Below are 16,809 nucleotides of genomic sequence, written 5' to 3' on the forward strand. Positions count from 1 at the left end.
ATAGGTCACATGGAGGAGTGGATCTGTATATTAGGGAAGACGGCTGGGCGCCTAATAGCTGAGTGGCCAGCACTTCGGAGGGGCAGGCAGGGTGGTAATGGTGGAGCGGCCGTGAACCCTAAAGGTAAGCGACCCTTGTGTCGTCATGTTTCCTCGCCTCAGACACATGTTGAACCCCTACCACAACCACCCCATCACATGCACCCCCCACCCCACCACAACCACAACCACCCCACCACATGCACCCCCACCCCACCACACCACAACCACCCCACCACATGCACCCCCACCCCACCACACCACAACCACCCCACCACATGCACCCCCCCACCCCACCACAAGCATCCCCACCCCACCACATGCACCACAACCTCTCCCATGACCCACCCCACCACATGCACCACAACCTCTCCCATGACCCACCCCACCACATGCACCACAACCTCTCCCATGACCCACCCCACCACATGCACCACAACCTCTCCCATGACCCACCCCACCACATGCACCACAACCTCTCCCATGACCCACCCCACCACATGCACCACAACCTCTCCCATGACCCACCCCACCACATGCACCACAACCTCTCCCATGACCCACCCCACCACATGCACCACAACCTCTCCCATGACCCACCCCACCACATGCACCACAACCTCTCCCATGACCCACCCCACCACAACCATCATTACATCAACCAGCCTAACCAGCCTGTCCTCCAAAAATGTGGAGGTGAATGTAACAGCCCCATAAGTGCAATTATGTACTATGTATGCCAGTCAGGAAATGCACTTAGTATTAAAACGTACTGTCAATTCGGAGGATGGGTTGCCGTCAACACCATACCCAAGACCACCATCATCATAAGCACCACCAACTACATCACCCCTCCCTCAAACACCATAACTCCCTTTCCATTAACACCATAACTTCCACCAATAACACCATTACCAACATTAACAACCACTAACACTAACTTCCCACTAACATCAAAACACCCACCCCACCAACACCATAACTTCCATCACCATCACCATAGCCTGCACCATCACCATCACCAGATCCCCTCACGAGTCCAGGAGGAATATGTCAGTAAATCTTCAGTGTTATAGTGAGGATGGTGGCAGCAGATTAACAACAGTCTGTGGTCTTATATAATTATAAGAACATAAGGATCTAGGTAAATGTAGAAGGCCTATTGACCCATACGTGCAGCTCCTATTTATAACCACCCAATCCCTCTCAACTTATCCAATTTATACCCATTGTTTCATGTTCGGTTTTGTTACGCAAAACAACAAATTTGCAAATATTGCTGCTCAAACCTGAATCTAAATCATTTGTATATATTATGAATAACAGAGGTGCCAGGACAGAGCCTTGAAGCACTCCACTTACAACATTTTTCCCCACTGACTTAACCCCATTTATACTAACTGTTTCCTTTGGTATAGCCATGCGCTAATCCAACTTAATATATATAGCATCCCCAATACCATGAGCCTCTATCTTTTTAATCAGTCTTTCATGTGGAACTGTAACAAAAGCTTTGCCAAAGTCAAGGTATACAACATCACAAACCTTACCACTATCAACTGCCTCAACTATGCTAGAATAAAATTATAGGATTTTGTTAAACAAATGGTCATTCGTAAAACCATGTTGTGAATCATTTATTATGTTTTTTCAAGATGATCGCTCCTGCGGTCGTCTCATCTTAAGTGTTAATAATCCCAGACCTAATACCTGGCCTTATAGTATATAAGGATTATGCTCAGTGCAATGTCAAACTGTATGAGCAAGTTTTGATGGTGCCGAAATACTTGTTAATTTCCCGAAACTTAAGTGTTGAATACATTATCAATATATAACTGGGCCTCTTCACTCTTCAAACAGAATTGGCTGCCACAATCCTTGAACTCAAACGAGTATATGAATCCAAAATCGACATGTTAATTGTAAGTGACTCCTTGTCATCCTTAACTACCCTCAGCTCCAATGCGTAACTGACGCCCTTGTGTCGCACAGCGACTGTCTTCTGTTGCTTAGGTACTCCCTTATCCAGTGGAGTACCTTCCCTTTCACTCCTGCCTGCATCTCCAGTTTGTGCACTAGTCCGAGGTTATGACACAAACAAGATCAGGTTGTGATCTGAGTAACAAGCAGTTGTAAACATTATGTCCCTGATCAGTTAGTAAAATATAAGGTCTAGGACTTTTCTTTCCTAGTTGGCTCTACTATTTGGTGGTTTACAGCAAATCTGTCACACAACTGTAAGAGGCCATTTGTGTGTGATTGTTCATTCAGACGGCTTCCTGGGATTCTCTGCTATAACAGTATTTGCCATATTTTTCCATTTTCGATGTCGTAATTTGAAATCACCAAGCAAGATAATGGTAGGGGTAGTTTGCAAGGTTTTCTAAGCTTAAGATGGGTATGGGGTGCATAATACATGAACTAAATTAACTCACTTAGAAAGTTTTCAATGGTTACCTTACCTTGAGGTTACCTTGAAGTGATTCCGGGGCTCAGCGACCCCGCGGCCCGGTCGTCGACCAGGCCTCGTCCCATAGTGGCAACACTTACTGCTGGCCTACAGTATGCCGGTCGGTCGGCCGAGCAGACAGCACGCTGGACTTGTGGTCCTGGGTTCGATCCCAGGCGCCGGCGAGAAACAATGGGCAGAGTTTCTTTCACCCTATGCCCCTGCTACCTAGCAGTAAAACAGGTACCTGGGTGTTAGTCAGTTGTGACTGGCTGCTTCCTGGGGGGTGGAGGCCTGGTCGAGGACCGGGCCGCGGGGACACTAAAAAAACCCGAAATCATCTCAAGATAACCTTAAGATATGCCAGTAACAACAACTGTGAAGCACCGCGTGCGTGCGTGCGTGTGCGTGTGCGTGTGTGTGTGTGTGTGTGGTGGCAACATCACGTACCGAGATACCACTTGGGAGCGTGGACGACAAAGTCGCCGGCCTCCAGATATATGGTAATGTAATCTTGGGGTAGAGCGAGTATGCCAGCCGCGCGGGGCCAGGCCCCATCAACACCTCACCCCAGCATACACTGACCTCGCTTGTACATTGATGAAGATTAAGCCACCCAAAAGGTGGCACGGTCATGAATAGCCCGTAAGTGGTGGCCCTTTTGAGCCATTACCAGTATCAAGAGCTGATACTGGAGATCTGTGGAGGTGCGACTGCACCCTGCGTGACGGGAGATGTCTCCCGTGCTCGCTTGTACATTATCACCTCTACTAGTACCACCAGCACTACTAGAAGTAACAGGTAATAAGGGCCAATCACCGAGGACCTTGGAGCATCTCACCACAACACGAGGCCGCGCATGTCATCACAGTCCAACAAGGATCTAATCATTGTGTCACATGCGTAGTGTATATGATACAACTTTATATTACGCTAAATATAACATATTGCTTTACATTAGTTTTTGTATTTATATCTTTATTACTGATTTCTACCGAGATCCAGCAGCAGTTTTACTTACACTCTTATATATGTCAACAAGCTTGAATGGTCCCCAAGCCAATATGCAACTGAAATTATATTATATATATATATATATATATATATATATATATATATATATATATATATATATATATATATATATATATATATATATCAGTGTGTGTGTGTTGGTTATTGGTGTGTGGAGCTGGTGGCGAGGGTTCGAGTCTGTATACAAGCTTCAAGGTCTGCCACTCTGGCCAACCTATCCTTCCACTATCAAAACATTCCCTTCCCGCACGGCCAAGTGTCCACCACCACCCAGTTACCCCCAGTGACGGGGGGGGGGCACCATCAGCTGCCTGGTACAGTGATGGTACAGTGTACAGTCACCACCAAGGGGGGGGGGGTGAACAAACACCCACCAGCTGTCACTGGGAGACAGGAGTTTGGGGGACCTGATCACCACATACAAAATATGAGATATGGCCCCTGCCGTAGGAGTGCCTTGGGATTCCTCAAAGAATTAGGTTCCCGGCTCATTGACGTCACCAGAGACACAAGGGCTGCCAGTTTCCTGTTTCAGCGCGACAGTGTGGCGATCCAGAGGGAAAACGCCTTCTGCGTCCTCGGTTCCTGCCCGGAAGCGGAGGAGCTCCAGGAGATCCATAACCTCTAAACCCATTGTATTAACTAATGTAAATCTTGTAACCTTTAAATATATATAATAAAGCACGACAAAAGGAAGGGGATGGTAGGAGAAAAGCACACAGCCTTTATTGGAGGGGACCTAAACATTCCCTCTAATGCGTTGTGTGTGGTTTCCTCCGAGGCTAAGGGTCCCCTTCCAGCCATGCATGAATATTATATATATATATATTATATATATATATATGTCGTACCTAGTAGCCAGAACTCACGTCTCAGCCTACTATGCAAGGCCCGATTTGCCTAATAAGCCAAGTTTTCCTGAATTAATATATTTTCTCTAATTTTTTTCTTACGAAATGATAAAGCTATCCATTTCATTATGTATGAGGTCAATTTTTTTTTATTTGAGTTAAAATTAACGTAGATATATGACCGAACCTAACCAACCCTACCTAACCTCACCTAACCTATCTTTATTGGTTAGGTTAGGTTAGGTAGCCGAAAAAGTTAGGTTAGGTTAGGTTAGGTAGGTTAGGTAGACGAAAAACAATTAATTCATGAAAACTTGGCTTATTAGGCAAATCGGGCCTTGCATAGTAGGCTGAGAAGTGCGTTCTGGCTATTAGGTACGACATATATATATATATATATATATATATATATATATATATATATATATATATATATATATATATATATATATATATATATATATATGCGAACAAGCCTGAATGGTCCCCAGGACTATATGCGAATGAAAACTCACACCCCAGAAGTGACTCGAACCCATACTCCCAGAAGCAACGCAACTGGTAACTACAGGGCGCCTTAATCCGCTTGACCATCACGGCCGTCAAAAGGAAGTGATAGCCGAGGCTATTTGAGCCACTTCCCCGACGGCAACTCGGATGGTAATCTTGGGCATAGCATTTCACCAAATCACCTCATTCTTTGGGGCACACGTGAGGAACACAAATGCGAACAAGCCTGAATGGTCCCCAGGACTATATGCGAATGAAAACTCACACCCCAGAAGTGACTCGAACCCATACTCCCAGAAGCAACGCAACTGGTAACTACAGGGCGCCTTAATCCGCTTGACCATCACGGCCGTCAAAAGGAAGTGATAGCCGAGGCTATTTGAGCCACTTCCCCGACGGCAACTCGGATGGTAATCTTGGGCATAGCATTTCACCAAATCACCTCATTCTTTGGGGCACACGTGAGGAACACAAATGCGAACAAGCCTGAATGGTCCCCAGGACTATATGCGAATGAAAACTCACACCCCAGAAGTGACTCGAACCCATGATGGTCAAGCGGATTAAGGCGCCCTGTAGTTACCAGTTGCGTTGCTTCTGGGAGTATGGGTTCGAGTCACTTCTGGGGTGTGAGTTTTCATTCGCATATAGTCCTGGGGACCATTCAGGCTTGTTCGCATTTGTGTTCCTCACGTGTGCCCCAAAGAATGAGGTGATTTGGTGAAATGCTATGCCCAAGATTACCATCCGAGTTGCCGTCGGGGAAGTGGCTCAAATAGCCTCGGCTATCACTTCCTTTTGACGGCCGTGATGGTCAAGCGGATTAAGGCGCCCTGTAGTTACCAGTTGCGTTGCTTCTGGGAGTATGGGTTCGAGTCACTTCTGGGGTGTGAGTTTTCATATTCATATATATATATATATATATATATATATATATATATATATATATATATATATATACACATACACACACACACAACATAACGTGTGAAAGCATCCGAGAGTGTGTGTATAAGAATGCTACACAGTATTCATCTATAGAGATCCATATATATGGTAAAACACATGTGAAGAACCTCTCTCTCACACACAGCTCTCTGACAAGAGCCAGCTTAGCTTTGCTGCCAACACCCACATATTGTGTCGATAAGGAGGACAGCCCGCCTGCTTTCATACCTCTCACTGTATTTCCAACTTGTAAACGTCCCGTCACTTATGTCTCTCCATCCTCTTTACGAAGACGATGCTCCCTCCCTTATCGTAAAAGCTCTAGTGACCAGCAACATTATCAGCACTCTTAACTGGTACGAAAGACCCAGCAAGCGCTAGGACCCACAAATGCAGAAACCCTCATGGAGGCAGAGGAAGTTGATGGAACACGAGCAACTAGCCCTAATGACCGCCAAGGGGGCCCCACACACATACAACCACCACAGGAGACAATAAAGAGAGAATACCGACAAGGTAACTCAGGAAGACCATGGACACGCTGTGGGCATCACTGTTTACCAGACACCCACAGACAATGCTGCACACTCACACCAGGCACCGCTCCTGTGCCAGGTAAGTCCACTTCGGGATCACCATAGCCCGTGCTACTTGCACCGCTCCTGTGCCAGGTAAGTCCACTACGGGCTCACCATAGCCCGTGCTACTGTGTCAGGTAAGTCCACTACGGGCTCACCATAGCCCGTGCTACTGTGTCAGGTAAGTCCACTACGGGCTCACCATAGCCCGTGCTACTTGCACCGCTCCTGTGCCAGGTAAGTCCACTACGGGCTCACCATAGCCCGTGCTACTTGGAACTTGTTCCGAGTAGCTGTATCTATAACAACAACAACTCTGGAGGGTGCACACAGCCTAACCTGACGGAAGGCGGGCAGCAACAACTGTACTGATCAACGTATACCTCAGCGAGACTTTTTACTATATACTGCGGAGCTTCTATTTCTGTTATTAATAATGATTATTTGAGGTCAATTTATCAAACATTGAGAAAATAGACAAAACTTGCAATGTAGCCAACTGCCATTGTCTGCCAGTAATTCTAACACTTCAGTGGCCTGACTCCTTGAGGTTACCTTGAGACGTTTTCGGGGCTTAGCGTCCTCGCGGCCCGGTCGTCGACCAGGCCTCCTCGTTGCTGGACTGGTAAACCAGGCTGTTGGAGGCGGCTGTTCGCAGCCTGACGTGAGTCACAGCCTGATTGATCAGGTATCCTTTGGAGGTGCTTATCCAGTTATCTCTTGAACACTAAGTGGTCGACCAGTTATGTCCCTTATGTGTAGTGGAAGTGTGTAGTGGAAGCACTACACACTTCCTTAGTGTGTAGTGGAAGCACCACACACTTCCTTAGTGTGTAGTGGAAGCACTACACACTTCCTTAGTGTGTAGTGGAAGCACTACACACTTCCTTAGTGTGTAGTGGAAGCACTACACACTTCCTTAGTGTGTAGTGGAAGCACTACACACTTCCTTAGTGTGTAGTGGAAGCACTACACACTTCCTTAGTGTGTAGTGGAAGCACTACACACTTCCTTAGTGTGTAGTGGAAGCACTACACACTTCCTTAGTGTGTAGTGGAAGCACTACACACTTCCTTAGTGTGTAGTGGAAGCACTACACACTTCCTTAGTGTGTAGTGGAAGCACCACACACTTCCTTAGTGTGTAGTGCCTTCCACTACCACAAACTTTAGCTCATGTGTGAGTATACTACAACAAAAACTATACTAAATAACCCTTAACTACACATGTCACATGGCTCCATGCTATCATTTCATCTGACAGTATTACAGCACATGCGCGCGCGCCTGGAGCAGCAGGCAGCCTCCCCCCCCCTACAATCACCTCCCATTATCACAATCCCAAGCTCCAATACGCCCCCAAGTGACCCAGACCATCCACTACAGAAAACCAGGGACTGGTGGCAGCAACTGGGCCGCCCAGTTGAGCAAGATCCACACCGGTGGTGGCGGCCGGCGCTTGCTTCAAGTGCGCAGCGCCTCACAATGCACAGTGAGTTGGCAGAACATCTTGTGGACATGGTCGTGACCACGCCATCCACTCACTCACTCACTCACTAGTGTTGACATTATTCACTGGTCGCCCGGTTGGTTTCCTCACAATAACCATCCATCACTCGGGCTGTTATAATAACCATCCATCACTGTCATAACTATCCACCAGGGTCATAAGAACCATCCATCACTCTCATAACTATCCACCACACAACTATCCACCAGGGTCATAAGAACCATCCATCACTCATAACTATCCACCACACAACTATCCACCAGGGTCATAAGAACCATCCATCACTGTCATAACTATCCACCACACAACTATCCACCAGGGTCATAAGAACCATCCATCACTGTCATAACTATCCACCACACAACTATCCACCAGGGTCATAAGAACCATCCATCACTCTCATAACTATCCACCACACAACTATCCACCAGGGTCATAAGAACCATCCATCACTGTCATAACTACCCACCACACAACTATCCACCAGGGTCATAAGAACCATCCATCACTGTCATAACTATCCACCAGGGTCATAAGAACCATCCATCACTGTCATAACTATCCACCACACAACTATCCACCAGGGTCATAAGAACCATCCATCACTGTCATAACTATCCACCACACAACTATCCACCAGGGTCATAAGAACCATCCATCACTGTCATAACTATCCACCACACAACTATCCACCAGGGTCATAAGAACCATCCATCACTGTCATAACTATCCACCACACAACTATCCACCAGGGTCATAAGAACCATCCATCACTCTCATAACTATCCACCACACAACTATCCACCAGGGTCATAAGAACCATCCATCACTGTCATAACTATCCACCACACAACTATCCACCAGGGTCATAAGAACCATCCATCACTGTCATAACTATCCACCAGGGTCATAAGAACCATCCATCACTGTCATAACTATCCACCACACAACTATCCACCAGGGTCATAAGAACCATCCATCACTGTCATAACTATCCACCACACAACTATCCACCAGGGTCATAAGAACCATCCATCACTGTCATAACTATCCACCACACAACTATCCACCAGGGTCATAAGAACCATCCATCACTGTCATAACTATCCACCACACAACTATCCACCAGGGTCATAAGAACCATCCATCACTCTCATAACTATCCACCACACAACTATCCACCAGGGTCATAAGAACCATCCATCACTGTCATAACTATCCACCACACAACTATCCACCAGGGTCATAAGAACCATCCATCACTGTCATAACTATCCACCACACAACTATCCACCAGGGTCATAAGAACCATCCATCACTCTCATAACTATCCACCACACAACTATCCACCAGGGTCATAAGAACCATCCATCACTGTCATAACTATCCACCACACAACTATCCACCAGGGTCATAAGAACCATCCATCACTCTCATAACTATCCACCACACAACTATCCACCAGGGTCATAAGAACCATCCATCACTGTCATAACTATCCACCACACAACTATCCACCAGGGTCATAAGAACCATCCATCACTGTCATAACTATCCACCACACAACTATCCACCAGGGTCATAAGAACCATCCATCACTGTCATAACTATCCACCAGGGTCATAAGAACCATCCATCACTGGCATAACTATCCACCACACAACTATCCACCAGGGTCATAAGAACCATCCATCACTGTCATAACTATCCACCACACAACTATCCACCAGGGTCATAAGAACCATCCATCACTGTCATAACTATCCACCACACAACTATCCACCAGGGTCATAAGAACCATCCATCACTGTCATAACTATCCACCACACAACTATCCACCAGGGTCATAAGAACCATCCATCACTCTCATAACTATCCACCACACAACTATCCACCAGGGTCATAAGAACCATCCATCACTGTCATAACTATCCACCACACAACTATCCACCAGGGTCATAAGAACCATCCATCACTCTCATAACTATCCACCACACAACTATCCACCATGGTCATAATAACCATCCTAGTACAAGAACCACGGTCTATTATAATAATCATCCAAGTCATTCATAAAAAAGCAAGAAGCAATGGAACGTTGTTTTAATGATCGAGTCATTCATAACGTAGACTACTGAGCTACTGTAGTCCCCAGGGGTGGGGGGCCAACTTTCCTATGCCAGGGTGGGGGGCGGGGACACGCCCCCCCCCCCCACCACCACCTTCCCGGTACACACGTTACATAATAAATACCCTCTTACCTCTAATTACAAATCAAATACAAAATTATCGTCTTTAAACAAAAAAAATAAAGTATTTAAATATGTATACGTATTAAGATAATTGTCTTCATATACTTGTATTCAAATTGATAGAATCACTAGAGAGGAGAGAGTAATATGGCTGACACTGACCAATATGTTGGCCTTCATCCCCACACCTGTACCACCACACACCTGCTTTATAATTATCACTATTCTAACTTGGTCGCTTTGACCACAAGAAACCTTTACCGGTACCTTGACTGTTCATCTTCAAAGGCGGTGTGGAAGACTTCTGACACAACTAGATCCGATGACACATTAAAAGGCTTCTAACTTGGAGTCTCTACGTCCCTAATATGGGACCCCTATTTTAAAACCATTTGTTCGTACGTCACACTTTTCTATCACAAGTTATTTCACTATTTACTCTCAGAACTGGTGGCATTAATTTAGGTTGGGCACAAGTGACTGGACGGAGTCACAACTGCCACGTCTGTCACTGCCCAAGAACACTATAAATGGCTAAGTGAATCTTAGATGGTCCCAACTTAAGGCCTTGTATGACTCATGTGGCGACGTCTTGCAACTGTTTCCACGCTAGTATTTCCCCCGCCAATCGACGAATTTTATAGAGGAGCCGCGAACACGTACACTAGTGAATGTTTGGTTTAGAGGCGGGATAGAGTCAGCTTCAATAAGCGAACGCGTCACCAGCATATAGAGCACATGAGGGTCATTAAACAGAATAATGGGTGTGGTGGGAGGAGTGTGCGAGAGCAGCCACTACCTGCAGCCACCACAGGCACGGGCAGGACTGGCTCGCCTCGCCCACCACCCACTCTCTCTCTCCAAGACCTCTCAGTGACCAGTTCCTCTCTTTTTACTCCCTCTTTATAAACCACATAACTGACTGGCTTTTACTCTCTTTCAATTTCCTAGTGTTTAACTCGTCTAAAATTATAGATATTATCTATGCCATACACTGATTTAAACAAGTCATTGTGCAACCCCATAAATACCCGTCGTGCAAGCAGGCTGTGGTGGAAAGGATGGTGGGATGAGTTTGCAAATAAGCAATATAATGTACAGTATATTATGACAACGTTAGCACAAAGACTATAATACAGTACAGAACATTAAATGTGTACTGTGAGGACTACATACGAAGAGCTCGGTGCCTACGTCGCTGGCATCATTGAAGGTTACAAAAGATAATTACCTGACCGTGTGAGCATTTTGGTTAGCTTGAACGAGAGTATACCTGACGGCTTATGGAACTTGTAATTAAGAGATACTAACTTTATCCAAAAGCACAAATGTTACATTATGTCTAGTATCTGCCTTGTTTAACCTACAAGACAAAATATATGAATTGCAAATATTTGATGGCTACAAGATCAATTTGGGCGTTTATCATTATCATGATAAATTGACGAAATAAAGTACAGGAGTTATAAGGCAGACATCACGCCTTGATCTAAACCTGATCTTGCCGCCGGTCTTGTTAAGCCGTAGGTTGAGTCACCCAACATCTTGGAAGACCTTCCCTCTCTGAGGAAATGTAGATGTTTATCTCTCAGAATGTTTGGTAATATGTTTATTGTTTGTGATGTGTGTGTATATGTATGTATTAACACGATGTACTGAACGGGGTGAGAATAGCTTGAGCTACCTCATCCCTTGTGTATTTTACATCAATAAACTTATTTCATTTCAATTTCAATTCAATCCCTCTCAGTTAGTGTGTTTTATGCAAGAAGCTTCGTCTATTGGAAGCTAAACAACAACAATAGAGAACGTTTCGTTGATAAAAAAAAGGCACAGGTATTAAGTTTCATTCACTATTTACTTTGGAAAAGGTTAAATAAACCATTAACTCTCCAATTACACACAGGCAGAGTAGCCTAGCTGGCAACATCAGTTCACCCGTGTGAGGCAACCTGGCTTTACACACACTCATATCCCCAAGTATGACCAACCATCCTCTATATTCCACATATACACCACTACCGTAGCAGCACAATGCAATATTTATTCTGTATATTAATAATATAAATAATAATCACGTCGATCTAAATCAAATTTGACCAAAGCAGAGCCCGTCCTGCTAAGGTTCCCCAGCGTCAAGAAACTGTCGTACTAAAGTGCCCTTATCCTAGCCTAACAGAGGACCCAAAACAGAAAACGGGCCAGTACTGTATGTCAATTTTGTTAGCAGCTACCATTTTCTAGTACGACAATTTTTGGCCTTAGGTAGAGTATATGTCAAAGTGCAATTAGAAGAACAGGTTGTTGTAATGCTCGCGATATTCTATTGAAAACAAGACAAATCTATTAGCAGGCGATGAGTCACAATAACGTGGCTGAAGTATGTTGACCAGACCACACACTAGAAGTTGAAGGGACGACGACGTTTCGGTCCGTCCTGGACCATTCTCAAGTCACTTGAGAATGGTCCAGGACGGACCGAAACGTCGTCGCCCATTCAACTTCTAGTGTGTGGTCTGGTCAACAAATCTATTAGGCTTTATTATCTATCAGAGATAATCGTAGGACGCCAATAAATAACGATCAAGATAAAGCACCAAAGTCTGAAGGCGTGTGTAACAATATTAACAATTCCTTCATAACATTAAGGATGCCACACAAGAGCAGAGCAACACTAGTGATGTCAGAGGACTCATCAGTCACTGGAGGAGGAGGAGGCTATGGAGGGACAAAGCCACAGTGGGAACACTAGTGATGTCAGAGGACTCATCAGTCACTGGAGGAGGAGGAGGCTATGGAGGGACAAAGCCACAGTGGGAACACTAGTGATGTCAGAGGACTCATCAGTCACTGGAGGAGGAGGCTATGGAGGGACAAAGCCACAGTGGGAACACTAGTGATGTCAGAGGACTCATCAGTCACTGGAGGAGGAGGCTATGGAGGGACAAAGACTCATCAGTCACTGGAGGAGGAGGCTATGGAGGGACAAAGACTCATCAGTCACTGGAGGAGGAGGCTATGGAGGGACAAAGCCACAGTGGGAACGCTAAACTACTGATCATTCTCAAAATCTTAGCCCATCCTCATGTTTATTATTTATAGTAACGATGAGGACCATAGTAACATTCATGACGTAATGGACAATTAGAAAGAAGAAATCGTATTGAATCTGGACAAACCGGAAAAAGGTTTTACATTTATGTTGTAGACAACTTAACCTAATTTTCCTAGGCCCAATACACGCTATCCGAGGCCTAAGAATACAGTATTTAAGTTTTTTTAGCTTTATTTTCTCGGACTATAAAGTGAATAGTACCAGATTGTAGACACACCTTAATAGTTATGACACGCAAGTCTTGATGTAAGGTTACCCCTAAAAACCCGGTAGTTGCTGAAATGGTTCTCTTTTAACCCGGTAGTTACTGAAATGGTTCTCTTTTAACCCGGTAGTTACTGAAATGGTTCTCTTTTAACCCGGTAGTTACTGAAATGGTTCTCTTTTAACCCGGTAGTTACTGAAATGGTTCTCTTTTAACCCGGTAGTTGCTGAAATGGTTCTCTTTTAACCCGGTAGTTGCTGAAATGGTTCTCTTTTAACCCGGTAGTTGCTGAAATGGTTCTCTTTTAACCCGGTAGTTGCTGAAATGGTTCTCTTTTAACCCGGTAGTTGCTGAAATGGTTCTCTTTTAACCCGGTAGTTGCTGAAATGGTTCTCTTTTAACCCGGTAGTTGCTGAAATGGTTCTCTTTTAACCCGGTAGTTGCTGAAATGGTTCTCTTTTAACCCGGTAGTTGCTGAAATGGTTCTCTTTTAACCCGGTAGTTGCTGAAATGGTTCTCTTTTAACCCGGTAGTTGCTGAAATGGTTCTCTTTTAACCCGGTAGTTGCTGAAATGGTTCTCTTTTAACCCGGTAGTTGCTGAAATGGTTCTCTTTTAACCCGGTAGTTGCTGAAATGGTTATCTTTTAACCCGGTAGTTGCTGAAATGGTTCTCTTTTAACCCGGTAGTTGCTGAAATGGTTCTCTTTTAACCCGGTAGTTGCTGAAATGGTTCTCTTTTAACCCGGTAGTTGCTGAAATGGTTCTCTTTTAACCCGGTAGTTGCTGAAATGGTTCTCTTTTAACCCGGTAAATGCTGAAAATAACTTTTACGCCAATGTTTGTACTATGTTGCACAGTTACAAAAAGTACATCTAAACAGGATGGGCTGGAAAATCAGTACAGGGTACACGCCATACGGGAGTTGGTAATTATCAGGCGGAGGCGCCAGGCCGGGAAGAGTATGTAGCCAAGTAATAATTCATAATCAGAATTATAGATAATTAAATATTTAATAATAATAAAATAATAAGCGTGTGTGATAGCGTGTCCAACCACCTGGCCTGGACGGTTGAGCGACGGTCTCGCTTCATGCAGGTCAGCGATCAATCCCCAACCGTCCAAGTGGTTGGGCACCATTTTTTTTTTTTTTTTTGGGGGGGGGGTTACAAGAGTTGTTACATGGTTGTACAGCGACTAGTATGCGTAGCGTTTCGGGCAGGTCCCTGGAATACGATCCCCTGCCGCGAAAAATCGTTGTTACAACCAAGTACCCATTTTACTGTTGAGTTAAACAGAGGCTACAGTTAAGGATTTGCGTCCAGTAAATCCTTCCCGGCCAGGATACGAACCCATGACAAAGCGCTCGCAGAACGCCAGGTGAGTGTCTTACCACTGCACCACGGAGACTGATTAAATTCCTCCCCCCCCCCCCGGCCCCATACCAAATCCTTATCCTAACCCCTTGCTATTGCTATAGTCTTTATGGCTTGGCGCTTCCCCCTGATAGTTCCGTGATAACGTTTATCTGTAAACTTTCTGTTTATCTATATCGCAACTTCATAAGAGTTGAGAGTTGACAACCGTGTTGATATCACTATAAACGTATATCGTCCACATACACTAGTCACATTGCCTTACATGTCATGCCTGCCGCGGCGACTGTACTTACACTGTTACGTTCCTAACGCCTATTCCCGAGACTAAGAATTAATTGACATTGTTTCTCACGGGTTATAGAAAACTGCCGCTATAAAATACAGGACATGACAAAATTACACTGTATATTCACAAAATATGAAGCTGATAAATTGTCGCCAGGACCGGGTATAGATGTAGCGTAACTGTCACCAGGTACAGATGCAGCATGGTATAAATGTTACCAGGACCAGGTACAGATGCAGCATGGTATAAATGTTACCAGGACCAGGTACAGATGCAGCATGGTATAAATGTTACCAGGACCAGGTACAGATGCAGCATGGTATAAATGTCACCAGGACCAGGTACAGATGCAGCATGGTATAAATGTCACCAGGACCAGGTACAGATGCAGCATGGTATAAATGTTACCAGGACCAGGTACAGATGCAGCATGGTATAAATGTCACCAGGACCAGGTACAGATGCAGCATGGTATAAATGTTACCAGGACCAGGTACAGATGCAGCATGGTATAAATGTCACCAGGACCAGGTACAGATGCAGCATGGTATAAATGTCACCAGGACAGGGTACAGATGCAGCATGGTATAAATGTCACCAGGACCAGGTACAGATGCAGCATGGTATAAATGTCACCAGGACCAGGTACAGATGCAGCATGGTATAAATGTCACCAGGACAGGGTACAGATGCAGCATGATTTATGTCGCCAGGAGAAAGCATAGATGCAGCATAATGTCACCAGTGTGACTTACTTTTCCTCGACTATTATTGGCTGTGATTTTGTTTGAGTTAATGAAAATCTTGACTACCAGAGCATTGGGTACTCTCTCCAAGTACAGTATTTGAGTGGGACTCATCCTCTGTGGTGTTCACAGAGTATTGGTGTCTTCAGTCGTGAGTCTAATAGTGCTACTGAAGCAATTATTGACTCGAGACCCCTTGAGGTTATCTTGAGATGATTTCGGGGCTTTTAGTGTCCCCGCGGCCCGGTCCTCAACCAGGCCTCCACCCCCAAGAAGCAGCCCGTGACAGCTGACTAACACCCAGGTACCTATTTTACTGCTAGGTAACAGGGGCATAGGGTGAAAGAAACTATGCCCATTGTTTCTCGCCGGCGCCTGGGATCGAACCCAGGACCACTAGATCACAAGTACAGCGTGCTGTCCGCTCGGCCGACCGGCTCCCTTCATCAAACCCCTCATCAAATTTATAAAAAGTGACTAATGGTTATTGTAAGTTTAAAGACTTATGAGCAATTAGGGTTGATAACACTTGTATGAGTAGCAATTACCTTAAAAGTGGCTTCACAAAAACACAAGATAACACTTAACATAGTGTGACGATAATCTCTTTCAAGAGAGATTGAGCCTGCTCTTCCCTTCAAAGTACGTTACAACAACAGATAATATAGAAGATATATCCAGCAAGTATCTCCAAAACGTTTTGCCCAGAGAGCAAAACGTATCCAGCACACCGGCACACCTGCTCGCCACCATAAACCGGCAAACTGCTTGTCCATCGCCTGCCTGTCGCTGATTGGCTGGTGACCCGTCGCACCTGCCCTCCACCCTCCGCCACAAGTTGATGTCTGGGCTGCAGCGGCCCAGAGTCATCAGAATATTCCAGTGCTCCTAGCAGTTGACATCTCTCAT

At 45.1% G+C, this 16,809-nt stretch overlaps 1 protein-coding gene across 4 annotated transcripts in view; it reads right to left on the bottom strand.

Annotated features, from left to right (window-relative positions):
* Positions 1 to 16,809, bottom strand: part of LOC123747077 (uncharacterized) — a 155,008-nt gene that overhangs the window by 97,736 nt on the left and 40,463 nt on the right. Inside the window, exon 1 of one of the 4 annotated variants that reach the window (XM_045729077.2) lies at positions 10,439 to 11,013. The exons of the other annotated variants lie outside the window; for them this stretch is intronic. Coding sequence (XP_045585033.2) covers positions 10,439 to 10,451 — 13 coding nt within the window. The 5' untranslated portion in view covers positions 10,452 to 11,013. Of the gene's footprint in view, positions 1 to 10,438; positions 11,014 to 16,809 lie in introns of those variants that run through there. 4 annotated transcript variants of the gene reach the window in all.

This window comes from Procambarus clarkii, chromosome 87 (assembly GCF_040958095.1).
Source record: "Procambarus clarkii isolate CNS0578487 chromosome 87, FALCON_Pclarkii_2.0, whole genome shotgun sequence".
In the NCBI taxonomy this organism is placed as follows: Eukaryota; Metazoa; Arthropoda; class Malacostraca; order Decapoda; family Cambaridae; genus Procambarus; species Procambarus clarkii.